Source organism: Nomascus leucogenys, chromosome 18, assembly GCF_006542625.1.
Source record: "Nomascus leucogenys isolate Asia chromosome 18, Asia_NLE_v1, whole genome shotgun sequence".
Classification (NCBI taxonomy): domain Eukaryota; kingdom Metazoa; phylum Chordata; class Mammalia; order Primates; family Hylobatidae; genus Nomascus; species Nomascus leucogenys.
In genome coordinates this window covers 102,342,963-102,359,146 of record NC_044398.1, presented here as the reverse complement: position 1 = coordinate 102,359,146, position 16,184 = coordinate 102,342,963, and the positions used below count along the sequence as shown (strand labels likewise).

General features: G+C 64.0%; 1 protein-coding gene across 1 annotated transcript; it reads right to left on the bottom strand.

The window, feature by feature from the left end:
* Window positions 1–1,362: 1,362 nt before the first annotated feature.
* Window positions 1,363–14,885, bottom strand: FBXL16 (F-box and leucine rich repeat protein 16). The gene is made up of 6 exons (XM_030798604.1): window positions 14,534–14,885; window positions 5,889–6,535; window positions 4,306–4,814; window positions 3,855–3,939; window positions 3,497–3,560; window positions 1,363–3,286 (listed from the first exon to the last, which is right to left on the bottom strand). The coding sequence occupies exons 2-6, from the start codon at window positions 6,519–6,521 to the stop codon at window positions 3,138–3,140; spliced, it is 1,440 nt and encodes a 479-aa protein (XP_030654464.1). The 5' UTR covers window positions 6,522–6,535; window positions 14,534–14,885; the 3' UTR covers window positions 1,363–3,137.
* Window positions 14,886–16,184: the final 1,299 nt, after the last annotated feature.

Sequence of the window (16,184 nt, the reverse complement as noted above, 5' to 3'; positions counted from 1 at the left end):
GAGCCACTGCGCCTGGCCTGTGTTTTTTAAGTCTCAATTTCACTATTTTAATGCCATCACCTATTTTAATCCCCAGGTCCATCATGACTTCTGGTCATCCCTAGACAAGTTCCGAATGCCCCGAGTCTTCCCCTCCTTCCTCACTCCTGGACCTCGGGAGCAGCCTCCCAACGGCTTTCCTGGGTCTGTCGTTCCCCTCTGATCTGAAACCCGCACAGAATTCAGGCACCAGGTCTTCTGCCTGAGGCCTCTGGCAGCTCCCACTGCGCTGTGAATGAACCCCAACTCCTGGCCTCTGCTTTCCCCTGCGTATCTCCAGCCACGGCAGCCCCCTGGCCTCTGCCTTCCTCTGCCCACCTCCAGCCCCATTCCCTCCACAGCAGCCTCCACCTCCATTCCCAGCCTACCAAGCCCTTTCCTGCCTCAGGGACATTGTATGTGCGATGCCTCCTCCACAGAGAGGACCTCCCTGACCACTGCCCTAATGGGCTTCTCCATCACTGTGGCCTCCACGGCACTTGTCACCACCCATTCGTTTGTTTACTGGTTGTTGTCGGTCACATACGAGTGTGAATTCCACTAAGGCAGGAGTCACATTCTGGCTCAGTCCCCACTGAATGCCCAGTGCCTGACACACCTGTTCAACCAGTTGCCCTCGTTCTTTTTTTAAAACTTTTTGAGACGGAATTTCACTCTTGTTGCCCAGGCTGGAGTGCAATGGTGCAATCTTGGCTCACTGCAACCTCCGCCTCCCGGGTTCAAGCGATTCTCCTGCCTCAGCTTCCCGAGTAGCTGAGATTACAGGCATGGGCCACCATGCTGGGCTAATTTTGTATTTTTAGTAGAGATGGGGTTTTTCCATGTTGGTCAGGCTGGTCTCGAACTCCCGACCTCAGGTGATCCACCCTCTTCGGCCTCTCTAAATGCTAGGATTACAGGCGCGAGCCACCGTGCCCAGCCTCAGTTGCCTTTTTCGACCTCTCTTTCTCCCCTGGGTGTGAGCTGTTGTGTGCTGTTGGTGCATTGTGTCATCTTTGGCAACATTCTTGTCCCTGCCTGTTACTGCATAGAACAGGGCCCATTTCTGCCTCTCTGGAAGGGCGCGCTAGAGTCTAGATACGTGGGAATATTATGTGTAGTGACTTTAGTGTTGTCTCTCCCTTTAAGGAATGGGAGGTCCTCTGCCTTCCATGTAGTCACTACTGTTTCCATTCTACCGTGTCGGCATCCAGCCTCTACCCCTTTGTTGCAAGAAAGAATAAATCTGATAAGAGATACAGGAGAATCCCGAGACCTGGGACGTGCAGGGCAGATGTGCCCGCCTACACCGTTGTCTGGGGACCTAAAAACAACTCAGACACATGTTTTTACAACTTTTTTAATATATATTTTTATAAACAGGTCACGTGATAAAATAGCACAAGAAACACTTACCAAATATAAGGTTATATCTTCCGCATATACAGGAGAATGAGGTTGTTATGTACAATAAGAAAATGACTTTAGGGGTTGGTTGGTTTTGTTTTCCTCTCTCCCCTTAATTTTTCCTCCTACAGTCGTTGGAAATATCACAGCTTCAGTTGCATTAATACTTTGGGCAAATGGACAGCTGCCCCTCCCCACTAGGGGTTGTGGGGAGGAGGGGCTGGAGAAACTGGCTCCTGACCACTCAGCCCTGGAGCTTCCTGGGGCTGGCACTCCAGGGACAGGAAAATCTTTGGGCTGTTGATCTGTTTCTGATTCAACAGCATCTCTCTCTCTTTCTCTCTCTCTCTCACTCTCTTTCTCTCTCTCACTCTCTGGCTCTCTGGAAACTGGTTACTCTCTTCCAACCAGATAGGGAGTGTCCCAAGATTGGGTGTGGGTGCGGTATCTCCTGGGGCTCAAGGTTGGGATGGGAAGGGGTCCCAGCCCCCTCCTCAGCGACGGCTGAGATTTGCCAGCATCCTCCAGGACTTCCAAATGTCTCGGACCGACAGAGCACGGTCAGAGCCCATTTGGGCAGGCAGAGGTTTGGGAAGCTGGGGAGGGGTGAAGTGGTGGGGGAGCTAGAAAGGAGCCCTCCCTCCTTGGGGTGTCCAGGGTGTGCTGGCCACTGGAAGATTGGAGTCGCTGACCCAGTGCTGACCCTGACCCTTGGCTGGGTCCACTCTGCAGATTCCACCTGAGGAGACCCGCCCAGGGTGAAGCTCGGTGCCCAGGCCTGAACTGAGCCCGGCTGGGTGCAAGGGCTGAGGTGAGGTCGGCTCAGGCCTCTTTCCAGGCCTGAGGGTGGCTACAGCTCGGGAGCTTGCGAAGTGCCTGCGCCACTCCTGGGTTGAGGCCGACCGGAGTCAGCTGGGATCATGTTGATGACTCCAAGTGATCGCCAGCCCTTCTGCCCTCTCCCTGCCCAATTCTGTCTCAGCCTGGCCAGGGACCAAGGCCGGGTTTTGGGGCGGACAGGGGACTGCCCCACACAGCGGCGAGGAGGAGGAGAGGCCGCGTGGGTCAGGCTGGATGGGTGAGGAGGTGGGGGTGGGGCTTGGGCTCTCGGCGGCGGGCCATGGCTTTGGCGGTGGCCTGTTTCCCCTGACACCCCTCGGAGGGCTCCAGGCATGGTGCGGTGGAAGATGCAGGAAGCCCGTGGGGCTCTTCTGGGCCCGTGTCCTGGGGGACCCAGCCCCCTCAATGCCACTGGGCCCTGCCCGGGATGGGGGGACAGTGGGAAGACAGAGCGGGTGTGGCGGGGAAGGCGGTAAGGGCACAGTCTGGAGAGCTCAAAGCGCCCCCCCAAGGACCGAGCCCCGCCCCCCAAGCGGGAGGGCGAGCGAGTGATGGCGGCGGCTGTGGCTGTGGCGTGGCGGAGGGCGGCGTGCAGTGCGGGCACGAGGGGCATGCACAAAGTCCCCGAGTGTGCGTGCGTGCGTGGGGCGGGCCCACCCGCCGCCACCCCCTGCCCGGGGCGGGGCGGGGAGGGGAGGGCGGAGGGGCCGAAGGTCGGGGCGGGGCTTTCCCTCGGCTCGCCCCGCCTCCCGCCCTGGGCCGGGGGCGCGGGGGCTCCCCCGGGCGCAAGGCGGGAAGAGGGGGCTCGGCGGCGCCCCGCGCCCCCGCCCAGGTCATGGCCGGGTTCCCGCGACCGGGGCGGGGGCCCCGCGCTACTCAATGACGAGGCAGCGGGGCAGGTGCTGCGAGAAGTACTTGAAGAGCTCGGGGGTGGCCCCGGGGCAGTTGGTCAGCTCCAGCTCCTCCAGCTCCTGCAGCTGCACCAGGCCCGACAGCCCGGTGGTGGTGAGCAGCGGGCAGCCTGCGGCGGGGTCAGAGGGCGGCTCAGTGCGTGCGGCCCAGGGCTCGGGCGGGGACGGCGGGGCCGCGTCTCCCTCCTCCTCAGCCTCGGACCCGGGACTGTGTGTCCGCGCCGGGTGTGAGTTTGCACAAGGACCGGGCAGGTTGGGCGGGTGGACTAAGTGGGGGTGGGTGGTCACTGCCAGCGTCAGAGCAGAAACGGGGGTCTCACCTGCCAGAGACAGGAGGCGCAGACTCCCCAGGGCCAGGAGGTGCTTCAGCCCGAAGTCTTGCACCTGTCGGGAGTGGAGGAGCGACTTAACGATTTCCGCTCGCACCGAGGCGGAGGGCACCCTGGGGTACATGGAGGGCTAGGCGGGTTCAAGCCCAGGGTTCCTCAGTGCCCCCCGGAGCCGGGAGGCGGCTGGGAAGTGCTGGTGGGGGCCGCCGGGACCCCTGGGTTCCGCTTAGGTCGGCTGCTGGATAGGTAGGGGCCCCAGACTCTCCCAGGATCTGAGTGGGGCCGGGAGCTCTCCCCGCGCCCCTACCTCCCCGCCGATTCCCCAATCCCGGGGCATGAGAGCCGGTACCTGGCAGCACCATCGCAGGTAGAGGCTGCGGAGGGACGACATGGTGGACAGATAGCTGAGGCCAGTGTCCGTGATGCGTACACACCTGTGGTTGCACCAGAGGGGACCCCCGCCTTCAAATCACCTGGCCCCGGCCCTCCCTCGTCTTCCTGGGAGTGCCCCTGGCGTGAATCCCTTCCTGCCCCACCCGGAGCAGCCGCTGGCCCCTCCTCGCTCCCACCCACCGGGAAGGACAGGAGTCCAGCCAACCCGTGCTGTGGTTCTGCCCACTCCCCAGGCGCTGTGCCTCCGAGGGCTCTGCCCACCGCGCCACAGCCCCGGCCCCGCCGGAAGCCCCCGTCCCTCGCCGGGTGCAGCCCCGCCCCGCTCCGCACCGCCCCGCACCGTGCAGCCCCGCCCGGCCCCGCCCCGCCCTGTGCTACCCCGCCCGGCGCGGCCCGGGGGCGCGCACCTGTCGAGCACGAGCTCCTCCAGGCGGTGCAGGTCGCAGGCCACGTACTCCAGCGCCATGTCGGTGATGCGTGGGCACCACGAGAGGTCAAGGCTGCGCAGCTTGCGCAGGTTCTCGGCCACGAGCTCCACGCCGTCGTCGGTGACCTTGGAGCAGCCCGAGAGGCTGAGCGCGGTGAGGTTGGGCAGGCTGTGCACCACGTTGACCACGCCGTGGTTGGTGATCTCCCAGCAGGAGAGCAGGCGCAGCGTGTGTGTGCTGTGGCCCTGGCGCGCCGTGAAGTAGGCCAGCGCCGTGTCCGTCACGTGGTAGGCCTGCAGACTCAGCTCCGCCAGGTTGGGCAGCAGCTGCGAGATGGCCGCGATGGCGTCGTCGGCCACGTTGATGCAGTCACTCACGCTCAGCGAGGTGATGCGCGCGCTCAGGCTGGACCACAGCCCAGCCTCGGTGAAGTCGTTGCAGCCCGACAGCTCCAGACGCACCACGCCCTGCATCTGTTCAAGCATAACCTGCAGGCGGGCGGGCGCCGGGTCAGGATTGCAGGAGAAGGGGTGGAGCCCGCAGGGAGGAAGCAGTAGGGTGTAAACATGCAGGGAGCTGAACCCTGAAAACATTTGGCAGTGTGTGAGGAGGCGGGGCATCGGGACGAGAGCCCAGGGCCTGGCCAGGGCAGATGCCGGGGGCGTTGGCACCAGTGTTACAATTAGATTCCAGGCCCGGCTGCCAGGCGGCTCCTCTGACCTCTACTCCTAGGGATTCTTTCCCAGCTGCCCCTCAGCTCCCCCTAGCATCCTCCCTACCCTGCATTTGTATTTATTCATTCATTCATTCATTCATTCATTCATTCATTCATTCATTCATTTTGAGAAAGAGTCTTACTCTGTTGCCCAGGTCCCAGGCTGGAGTGCAGTGGCATGATCTCAGCTCACTGCACCCCCGGCCTCCTGGGTTCAAGCAATTCTCCTGCCTCAGTGTCCTCCCAAGTAGCTGGGACTACAGGTGCCCGCCACCAGGCCTGGCTAGTGTGTGCATTTTTAATAGGAACAGAGTTTAACCATGTTGACCAGGCTGGTCATGAACTCCTAACCTCAAGTGAGCGGCCTGCCTCCGCCTCCCATAGTGCTGGGATGACAGGCTTGAGCCACCGGGCCTGGGCCCTGCATTTAATCCACTGCCCTGCTGCTGCCATCTTGAAAATCTTGATTGTCTTTGAACAAGGGACCCACATTTTCGCTTTGCAAGAAGTCCCCCGTAGTCAGTCCTTCTTTCCCCCACCCCAAAGCCACCATCCTCTCCAGCCCCCACAGGGTTGCTGCTGCCCGCCCCTGCCCCCCAGCCCTGCCCTGTGCCCCCCACCACCCAGCCTGGGCGCACACCCCCCCACCCCAAAGCCACCATCCTCTCCAGCCCCCACAGGGTTGCTGCTGCCTGCCCCTGCCCCCCAGCCCTGCCCTGTGCCCCCCACCACCCAGCCTTGGCGCACACCCCCCCACCCCAAAGCCACCATCCTCTCCGGCCTCCACAGGGTAGCTGCTGCCCAGCCCTGCCCCCCAGCCCTGTTGCCCCCCAAGCCTGGTGCACACCTCGAGGCCTGCGTCCGTGATGGTGGAGCGCTTGAGGCTCATGGCTTTGACACCCTTCTTAGAGAGCGCATAGTTGTCAATGAACTCACAGATGTCCAGGTCGGAGACGCCAACCAGGCAGAAGCCCTCGAAGCCTCTCGCGGCAAAGCCCTGCAGGTTCACGAACTCCTTCTCGCCACCAGGCAGCACGTTGTAGAGCTCCTTGGCGTGCAGCACCGGCGTGAGGCCTGCCCAGAACTTGGGCTGGTAAAGCACGCGCCGCCAGGCCTTGCACACCTGGGCCAGCACACACTTCTCGCAGGCCGAGAAGTACCAGAAGAGCCCATTGAGGATCTTCTCGTCCGTGGCCAGCGGCGGCCGCTCTGCTGGGGGCCCGGGTGCCAAGGCTGAGGCCGGTCCACCTGCCGGGGGGCACGGGCCCCCGGCCAGGGCAGCCCGGGGCAGTGGAGCAGCCAGGCTGGGTGGTGGGAGGGTGGGTGGGGGTGGTGGCTGGCAGGGGCGGTTCTTGGTGGCTGGTGTGCCCTTGGTGATGCTGGCCGCACCCAGGCCGTTGGGCTGGCCTGGCAGCTTCACCAGACCGTTTCGAGGCAAGCATGGAGGCTTGGGGTCGCCGTCGATGCCCGGGCTCGACATCTTCCTGGCACGCTCTGTGGATGAGGGCCGGGAGGGGGAGTGAGTCTGTTGCTGAGTCTGGAACGCTGGGGTTGGGGGCGGGTGCAGAGGGGCTCCTTCCCTCCTTGGGCGTCCCTGTGGTGCTCCCGGAACCACCAGACAGAGAGGATGGGAGTGCCTGCCTCTCCCTCCTGGACTGTGTGCAGCAACAGGAAGCTGACCATGGCCACTCGTGGCACTCATTGGGCACCTACGGTATGCACTGGGCTCAACCTGCATTGCCCATGGACACCCTCTTTTTCTTTTTGAAACAGTTTCGGCCGGGCACAGTGGCTCACGCCTGTAATTCCAGCACTTTGGGAGGCCAAGGTGGGCAGATCATGAGGTCAGGAGATCGAGACCATCCTGGCTAACATGGTGAAACGCCATGTCTACTAAAAATACAAAAAATTAGCTGGCCATGGTGACGGGCGCCTGTAGTCCCAGCTACTCGGGAGGCTGCGGCAGGAGAATGGCGTGAACCTGGGAGGCGGAGCTTGCAGTGAGCCGAGATGGCGCCACTGCACTCCAGCCTGGGCGACAGAGCGAGACTCCATCACAAAAACAAAAAGAAACACAGTTTCACTCTTGTTGCCTGGAGTGCAGAGACACGATCTCGACTCCCTGCAACCTCTGCCTCCCGGGTTCAAGTGATTCTCCTGTCTCAGCCTCCCGTGTAGCTGGGAATACCTGGCTAATTTTGTATTTTTAGTAGAGACGGGGTTTCTCCATGTTGGTCAGGCTGGTCTCAAACTCCTGACCTCAAGTGATCCACCCGCCTCAGCCTCCCAAAGTCCTGGGATTACCGGCATGAGCCACCGTGCCTGACCGGACACCTTTTTGTCTGCCCAGTGAGGCCAAGAAACACCGACACTTTTTGTCACTTAGGTACCATGATGCCCATTTTACAGAGAAGAAAATGGAGGTGGACCTGGTGAGGCCAGGACTGCTCTCTTCACCTCTTCTGCTGTGCCATCCACTGTAGGTACCCACCAGGCCCACCCCTCTGGGCAGGCCAGGGGAACTGAAGGGAAGGGTCTGGGGTGGCCTCTGGCCCCTCCCCTGCAGGGTGACTGCGCAGCTCTCAGGAGGGGCTCTGGTGCTGGCTCTGTAGCCACCCTCCACATGCACAGGGGCTTCCCTGGCTCAGAATCTACCCAAGGGGCTGGGTGCCGTGGCTGATGCCTGTAATCCTAGCACTTTGGGAGGCCGAGGCGGGTGGATTACAAGGTCAGGGGTTTGAGACCAGCCTGCCTAACACGGTGAAACCCCATCTCTACTAAAAATACAAAAATTAGCCAGGCTTGGTGGCGGGCTCCTGTAATCCCAGCTACTTGGGAGGCTGAGGCAGGAGAATCACTTGAATCCAGGAGGTGGAAGTTGCAGCGAGCCGAGATCACACCACTGCACTCCAGCCTGGGCAACAGAGTGAGGCTTTGTCTCAAAAAAAAAAAAAAAAAAAAAAAAAACGAAAAGAAAAAACAAACCCAGGCAAAGAAAGGGCAGGCATCTTCCTAGGGTTTGCCGTGGTGCGAGTATGGTTAGCCCTGGACACAAGCTGTCGCTTTAATCTTCTGCCCAATGAGAATGATGCTGTGATAACTGTACCCACTGCACAGATGAGGAAACTGAGGCCAAGGCTGGGCAAACTGCCTGCCCGAGGTCATGGCCAGATAAGTGGTGAAGCCAAAGTTTGGGCAGAGCTGGCTGAGGAAGGCCATGTGGAAGTTATCTTCAGGCCAGCGACATCCACGCACAGGGTGGGGTAGGACCAGTTCCGGGCACCCTCCTCAGGCCTCCAGTCTGTGAGTGGGTGGCAGGGGGCACTGGGCACGGCCACGGAAAGGGGAGGCGGGACCCTCACTGTGCCTCCATCTGCTCCGCAGTCCGGATCTGCTGCCACCCCCACCCCGACATCCGGGGAGGAGGTAGAGCCCCTGGGGTCACACGCCCTGCCCTTGAAATGGGCCCCACCCTGGCTCTGTGGTCTTGACAAGCCACTTCCCTTCTCTGAGCCTCAATTTCCTCACCTTGAAGCCTGGGGAGGTGACGGTACCTGCTTCCTTGGGGCATTGCAAAGTGAATGAGCTCAGTGCGTGGCTCATAGCAAGGGCTGGGAGAGTGACGTCTGAGCCCCATGGCCCCATTCCAGGGCAAAGCAAGATGCATCTTCCCCAGTCTTAGGTGACTCCAGGACTAAGCCTGAAGCCTCATGCAGGTCCTGCCTTCCTGCCCCAAAATCTCAGAGGAGGGGCCAAAGCCACTCCCAGCCCACCCTGCCCCCTCCTGCCACGACCTCACTGGGAGGTCCCTTGGAGCCACCAAGTGGGTGTCTGAGAGTCTCCCACAAAGGTTCCAAGGCTTGGGGTGGGCCCTGAATATGCAGACTCTCAGGAAGAGGACGGCTCAAATCTTTTTGGCTGAGTGTCCCTTCTGGGGCTACAGGGCCTGGCCAGCTCCACCACAGAGAGTGGCGGGGTCTCAGACGGCACTGCAACCCCAAGGCCCGCAGCCCATTCTCCATAATCTGGTCAGGGCGGAGGGGAGGCAGGGAGGCAGTGGGAGGTCCTGCCCTGCTCTTCCCAGCACCAGGCCCCCACATTGGCTTCCAAGTCCCAGACAGGGCCAGTCTTGCCACCGGTCCACATCTGGGGAGGGGGTGTAGACCAGGCGGGACCAGGGGTCTCGCCAGAACACGTGGCCCTCATGGCCGAGAACCCAGCTTTGGGTTTAAAGTCCTTCCTGCCCTAATGGCAGGAGCCCCAGCTCCACCCTCTGTACCATCTCCCCCTCCCCAAGGTGTCATTCGCGTCCTGGAAGGTGGGGCCGGGCCCTCCACAGAGGAGGCACCCACAGCCGGTGACCCCCATCATGTGCCCATGATCAGAAGGCGCGGCCTCCCGGAGGCTGACATCACAACGTTTGCAAGGGCCGGCTGGGGTCGGCACATGTTCCGACCTCACGGCCGCCCTTAGGGGTGGAGGGGTCGCTATCTCAGGTTTCGAGTAAGGAACACGAGGCTCTGAGGAGTGAATTTGCCCCAGGTGTCCGGGGCGGCCTGGCGCGGGGCTGCCTCGGTTCCCTCCCAGAGCCGGGGAGAGGGGATATCGCAGGATGCCGGCGCCCGAGGGGGCAGCACCAGGCCCACGGCCGCCCCAGTCTAAATATCCTCCGTGCCCCTAGAGCGGGGACCCTCGCTCCCCACACCCGGAAGCGCCGCCTTCACCGCCAGGGACGCCTGGGCCTCCGCCGATCCCGCCGGCCGGGGCGCCACCCGCGCCAGCACCATGGACAGCGGCCGCCCCAGCCGCGCGCTCAGGACCAGGCCCGGGCCCGGCTCCACCGCGGACAGCAGCGGGGTCGGGGCAGCCCCGCAATCCCAAATCCCGGCAACCCCCGCTCAGCAGGGAGGGGCCCCGGGGGCGAAGGGTGGGGGAGAAGCCGGGAAGGATCCGGAGGAGGCGGCGGGGGCGGCGCCAGGGGCGGAATAATCCCGGAGCAGTGCCGTTTTAGGTTGAAAACGCTCCCAGTCATGGGCCTGCACGTGGAGCGCCGGGGCTGGGGGAGGCATTCGCAGGGCTCCTTTCCCGCCCCGCTCGGGAGCTCACGTTTGCCGGCGCCCACAGTCCCGTCCCCACCTCCACGCCTCAGGGTCGCGATGGAGAAATCAAGCCGCGCTTTGAGAGCCCACAGGAGGGAGGGGACAGGCTGAGGAGCGGCCGTCCGGGTATGGGTCCGGGGCCTGGCTTCCCTCATCCACACCCGCAGCGCTGCCAGAAGGCGCTGCTCTGCCTGTGGTCAGCTCTCGACCCGTGTGCTTAGTGCATCCCCGCACAGGCAGCCCCACTGCTCCCCAGTCTCGCGTCCACGTTCCTGCCGGCCCCCGCTGCTCCTCACACTCCCGGCTTGACTGACTCAGCCCGAGAATCCCCCACCCCGTAGCTCAAAAATGCAAACAGCCACACACTTTGGCATGGGCGCTGTGGGAGAAAGCTGAGCTCACAGTGGAGACTGGGGTCTTTCTGCTCGTTAAGCGAGAAGTCCCTGGGGGCTCAGACAAGGGCCCCTCTGCCTGGCCCTGGTCCCACCCACCCAGCCAGACGGTCACCAAGGAGCCGGTTCCCATGGCTCACAGAGCCCCCTTTCCTGCTTGGTGACTGTGAGAGCCCTCGTTCCACCCAGAGGGGCTCGGACGACCTGCGTGGGCTGCTAGGGACTGCCTCTCCCTTTAGGGACAAGCAGCCTGGGTGCTAATACGGGGAGGGGAAGAGGCTTGTTAAGAAGGTGGCCATGCCTGCACCATCCTCAGCCTCAGCCCCTGTGGTGCTGGCTCAGCTTGAAGTGGAATTCTGTCGAGGCTCCTGGGCTCAGCCCAGGGGAAAGAGAGAGAGGTGGCCCCACCTCTGCTGTCTTGTCCTCAGCAGCTTGAGCCTGGTCTGGGAGCTGCTGGGGAAGAGGTGACCGTGGCCTCTGTGTCCTCCCCAGGGGACGCAGCGTGAAGCGTGTGGCCAGAGTGAGCCTAGGGAGCACGGTGGGGCCCGGGTGCTCCTGGGGGCCCCCACATGTACATGTACAGCGTCCAGGCTGACCATTCCCAGACGGCCATGCGGGGGCCCCACAAGAGCTACCTCTTCTTCGAACCAAGTCACTCAGCCCAGAGACCTCAGCTCCTGCCCCTTCCCAGCCCCGGTGCCACAGCCCAGCCATGCCATTCCTCCTCCCCTGCCCCTATGCCTGGGCACACGCCGTTCCCCCTGCTTGCCTGGCAGGGTTTCCCTGCCTTTTGGCCCTGCAGGCTCTTCTCCTCCATCCTTCAGCTCCTGCTGTGAGGTGGCCCCTGCCTCCTGCTCTGGGACCCCCAGCTCTTGAGAAAGCGTCTCCAGGGTCTTGCAATCACACGGGTCATCATCACTGTCCACCTGGGGTCTCTCCTCCTGGCCTGAGGACTTGAGGACAGACAGCACCAACGTGCATGGCCTCTGCATGTTCGTAGAATGAATGAATTAGGGAATGAATGAATGAATGGGGAATGTGACCCCGCTAGCTCGGTCACGCAGGAAGGGGTGCAGCTGCCAAGGCCCCCGGAGGGCTCATGGAGGATTGGTCAAATTTAGGAAGAGGCCGGTCAGCGGGGAAGGCATAGCTCGGGAAATTAATCCGGATCGTGCCATGGCCAGTGTCTGCGGGGAGAGTGGCCTCTGGGGTTGGGACTAGGTTGCTACCTGAGTCACTGAGAGGGCTCCCAAGACCCCGGGGCTGGGGTGGGCCTTGGAATACACAGAGCCTTCAGATGAGGAGGGCCCATCTCCTTTTCAGCCGGCTCCCTCTTGAGGAGCTGCGGGGCTGAGGAAGTGGCTGCCCGTGCTCCACCATCTGGCCTGAGCCAAGAGAGGGAAGGGGGTCCTCCTGCCCTGCTCTCCCTGGCACCACACGCACCCCTCCTCTGACCCGCCAGAGTCCTTCCTTCACACACTGCCTAACCAGGAGTGGGGAAGCAGAGCTTGCAGAGGGATTTTCCAGAAGTTACATAGAGCTAGGACTGGCTCCAAGAACCCCGGGGGTGGCTGATTCCCTCTACCTGAGTCCTGGCCGGGTGTACCTCACAGGGTCCTCGCTCTGCCCTGTTCTGCCTCATGGGGTCTCAATGCCTTCCTGCTGGGCCCTGGGCTGGTGGTCTCTCCAAATACTGCCCTCATCCTGCAGGGTCCCTGCCACAGCGCTGCATTCCTTGCAGAGGCTGCACACCGCGTGCCCACCCTGGGACATCCTTCTTTTGGATGCATGCCTGGAAACCTCACCCCTCAGCGCCCCCAGTTTGAAGGTCTCTTCCCCCATCTCTGGTGCCCCCATCTCTGTCAGCATCAGACTGGGGCACAGCCTAACCAAACACTCAGCCCTCACAGAACCTCAGGGACCACTGAGCCCTACCCACGGAGGGCCTTGGAGCTGGGCAGGGCCCTGGTGGCCAGAGAAATGCACATTGGGCTCCATCTGCAGCGGCAGCCCCAGAGCCTGGGTGACAGCCGCGGTGGCTGGGGATTGGGGACAGGGTGCAGGCTGACACATTCCGTGGCAGCCCCGTGATGCAGGCACACCCGTGTCCCTGCCACTTGGCACGTGGCACAGCGGCAGAGCTCCTCTCCCGCCCCCAGTTTGAGATGCTTCTGGGGGTGCACCGGGGGCTCTGAGGAGGGGCACCATGGCCCAGCAGGCACGTGGCCTCAAGAGAAACCCGTGTTGCTGCCCCAGCAGACTGAGGGCCCACGGTCAAGCCCAGGGCAGCTCAGCCTTGCAGGCTGGACACCCTGGGGAGTGGGTGCTGGGATCCAGGCCTCATCTCGCCCCTGCTTGGAAGAGCATGAGCACTCTCAGAGGTGAGGCCTGGGCCCCTAGTGCCTACTGCTCCAGGCAGCTGCCACAAACCATGACCCCTCTTTCCTGCCCAGTGAAGGAATGAGGCCTGAATCCACACACTGCAGCCAGTTTGGCCGTTGGCTCCTCCTGCACCACGGGTGGGAAAGGCTTAGGTCACCTGCTCACCCAGAGAGCTCCCTTCACTGCCACCCCAGTCATGGGAGGCACAGCAGTGGGTGCCCACATGCAAGGAGATGGGGTCTTCGGGTGGCTGAACAGTGCCACCTGGGTGGGACATCCCTAACTCTCGGCAACATAGGGCTTCCTGGGTCCATGTCCAGCTGGTTCAAGGGCCCCGTCCCTCCCACCCACGAAGCCGTTTGTGTCCTTCTCATCAGTGGGAGGTAGGACTTGTTCAGCCACCCCAGAAGTGGGTGTGAGCTGGAGGCGGTGAGTCTGTCGATGGAGGGGCCGAACTCATGGGTCTGGCCCCAGGTGAGGGGCAGTTGGGGTGGCAGGGGGAAGGGAGTAGAGCAAGTGAGTCCTAGGGTCCCCCCACACAGCCGCGTTTGCAGCTGGGCCTTGAATTTCCCTCCCCTCCAGGCGGCTCCAGGTCCAGCCCTGTGTCCACCTGTGGCCAGGCCAGCCAGGTTCCCCTAGGCCTCTGCACTGGCCCAGGAGACAGAAAACCCCTCAGTCTCCTGGCCTCACCCAGGCCTTCTGCTCCAAGGCTACTGTCCAGCACCCCGCCGAGGGGGTGGGCTGGGAGAGGGCCGTGTGTCCGGGGAGGCCTGAGCTGCCCCTGGCCATTGGGCCCTCGGATGCACGGGTGTGGGGGAAGGGCCTGAAGGAAGAGGCAGGTGAGGTGGCCTCCACCATCTGCTCCTCCTGCGGAGGGCAGGCTGCCCAAACAGAGCCTGGAGCCTGGGAAGGGCCTGGAGTGGCCGCTGGGCCGTGAGTTCCTGAGGCTGCCACCGCAGCCCTCTCTCCTTCTGAGGTGATGGGTGGGGAACGCTCTCCACCCACCCAATCCCTAGGAGGACACGGGACCCCTCCCGGGCAGATCTGAAGGTGCCGTTTCCCTTCTGAGGCCTCCAACCTTGGCCAAGGCCCGGTCCCGCCTCCAGAACCAGGAAGGTGCCAGCCTCCCCCCACCCTCCCCCTCCCGCGGGCGATAGCTCAGCGCAGGCCCCAGGTCTAGAAGCCGCCCGCCCGGGGAGGGCCGCCCCGCAGGCCGCACATCCACGCGACCCCCGTGCAGTTTAACGGTCTCTGGCCTGTCACTTAGGTCCCGGGGCGCCCTCTGAGCCCACCAGGCGCCCGGGGTGGAGGCCGGGGGCCTACAATTCCTCCTTTCGAAGTCCCAGGTGGCACTGACCCTCAGCCCCGGCCAAGTGGCCAGCGGGGAGCGGCCCTCTTCCAGGCCAGGGGCCGGGGCTCGCGGCTGCGGGAAGGCCAGGCAGGGACCGAGGCCCAGCGGCCGCGGGGGAGGTGGGGAAGGGGCTGCCGTTACGTAAGCCCTTCCCGGGCGGCGACAGCGCGGCCCCCACCCCCACCCCGCCCCCTCCTCATTGTGGCCGCCGCGGAGGTGCGGCCTGGCCCCCTCCCCGCCTCGCAGCCCGGCCGCACGCGCCCCTTACCTCGGCTCGGGCTCCTGGCTCATGCCACGCTGTCCGCCGGGCGATCTCCCGTCATGGGGAGCCCGGCATGGGCGTCGGCGCGCGGGTGCCGCCGGGGTGCTGGACTGGCCGGCAGGGCCCGGCCGCGCCCTGCGCCCCGCGTCCCGGCCTGGCCGGGCCCCCTCGGCAGCGCACGGAGACGAGCTCCCCGGTGGGAGAGGATCGGCCGCCCCAAGCCTCCCACCGGGGAGGCTGAGGCTGTGCCCAGATAAATAAGGCCGCTTTGCAGGGAACCAGGCGGGCGCCTCCTCCTCCCCTCGCCCTCCCCGCGCTCCTCCGCGGCCGCCGCCGGCGCCGCGCGCGCCCCCCGCCCGGCCCCAAACGCCGCGCCCTCGCGCGCTCCCGGCGTGGGGAGCCAATCCGGGTTCGCGAGCCCGGGCGGGGGCGCCGAGAACGCCGAGCCCCGCCCCCGCCCCGCCCCGGCCCCCGCGCGCGGCGCGCTCCCGGCACGGCGTCCACGAGCACGCGCCAGGCCCGGCACGCGCCCCCGCCCCGCTCACCGCGGGCACCCGCACAATAACAAACCCGGGCGCGCGGCGGGCGGGGAGGGCACGGGAGGCAGAAGGGAGGGCGAGGGGAGGCGGGAGAGCAGGCGCCGGAGGGGGGCCCCGGGGTCCGTGGTCCTACGGGGACGGGGGCGGCACCGCGCGTTCCGGCCCTTGGTCACCACCTGGGGAGGCGAGGGAGGCGAGGAAGGCGAGACCCGGCCCGGAGGAGACAAGGTGGTCAGACCCCGGTCTCTGGCCCGCCCAGCCCGCAGCAAGGGCCCTTCACAGCCCTCACACCCCCCGCGCACCTGCTGCGTGCCCGGCCGGAAGCCCCTCATTGGAGACCCTGGCACACCCGCAGAGCGCGAAAACAAGTGACTGCACGGATCAGTTCAGATAGTGACGGTGAAAGCACCCGAGGGCTTGCGGTGGTGACTTCTGGCGGGGGCGTCCTGAGGGTGCCCCACTGGAGCTGAGACCCCCCACGGTGCGAGGGAGGGATGTCTTGGGAATGGGGGTGCAAAGATCCGAGGAGCCTGGCAAGTTCCCTCGGGAATAAACTGGAGGCTGGAGGCGGCGGCTGCTGCAGCCCGGGGCAGGGGTGGGGCGTGCTAGTTTAGGTGGAGGACTCGGTGGGGACCGCTGGAGACCCCAGACGCCCCAGCAGGCTCAGGGCAGGAGAATGGAGGCCAATGGCGCCCTATCCTGGGGTCTCCTGGGAGCAAGGCCGAGGGAGGGAGCAGGTGTGGGGAAAGCAGAGGGGGTCTTTGCACCGGGAAAGAGCTACAGAGCTGAATGGGGCCCCTGAGAGTATCGGAATAGGAGTGAAACCAGCTGCTGTCCCAGCGTCCTGATGGGAAGCCCGGCCAGAGGGGCTGGTGTGAGGCCTGGGGTCAGCGGGAAGGAGTGTCAGACTGATGGCACCCTGGCTGGGTCCCGGAGTGGGGGTGGTTCTGTGCTTGCTGTGGGGGCGCCACTGGGTCTACCTGGGGTGAGCGCAGCAGCTCTTCTGTGTAAGTCTTACCCGGTACCTGGGTACTGACCAAAGAAGTTGCCCGGCGTGGGGCAGACAGGACGAGCCCCGTGAAGACAGTTGGGGCAACAGGGGAGCGGCGGTCCAACCT

Excerpts from the sequence above, each read along its gene's own strand:
- FBXL16 (XM_030798604.1), bottom strand. The coding sequence starts at position 6,521 with ATGTCGAGCCCGGGCATCGACGGCGACCCCAAGCCTCCATGCTTGCCT. Across the intron at positions 4,815-5,888 it reads TCACGGACGCAGGCCTCGAG|GTTATGCTTGAACAGATGCA; the intron begins GTGTGCACCAGG and ends GCCCGCCTGCAG. Across the intron at positions 3,561-3,854 it reads ACCTGCGATGGTGCTGCCAG|GTGCAAGACTTCGGGCTGAA; the intron begins GTACCGGCTCTC and ends CACTCCCGACAG.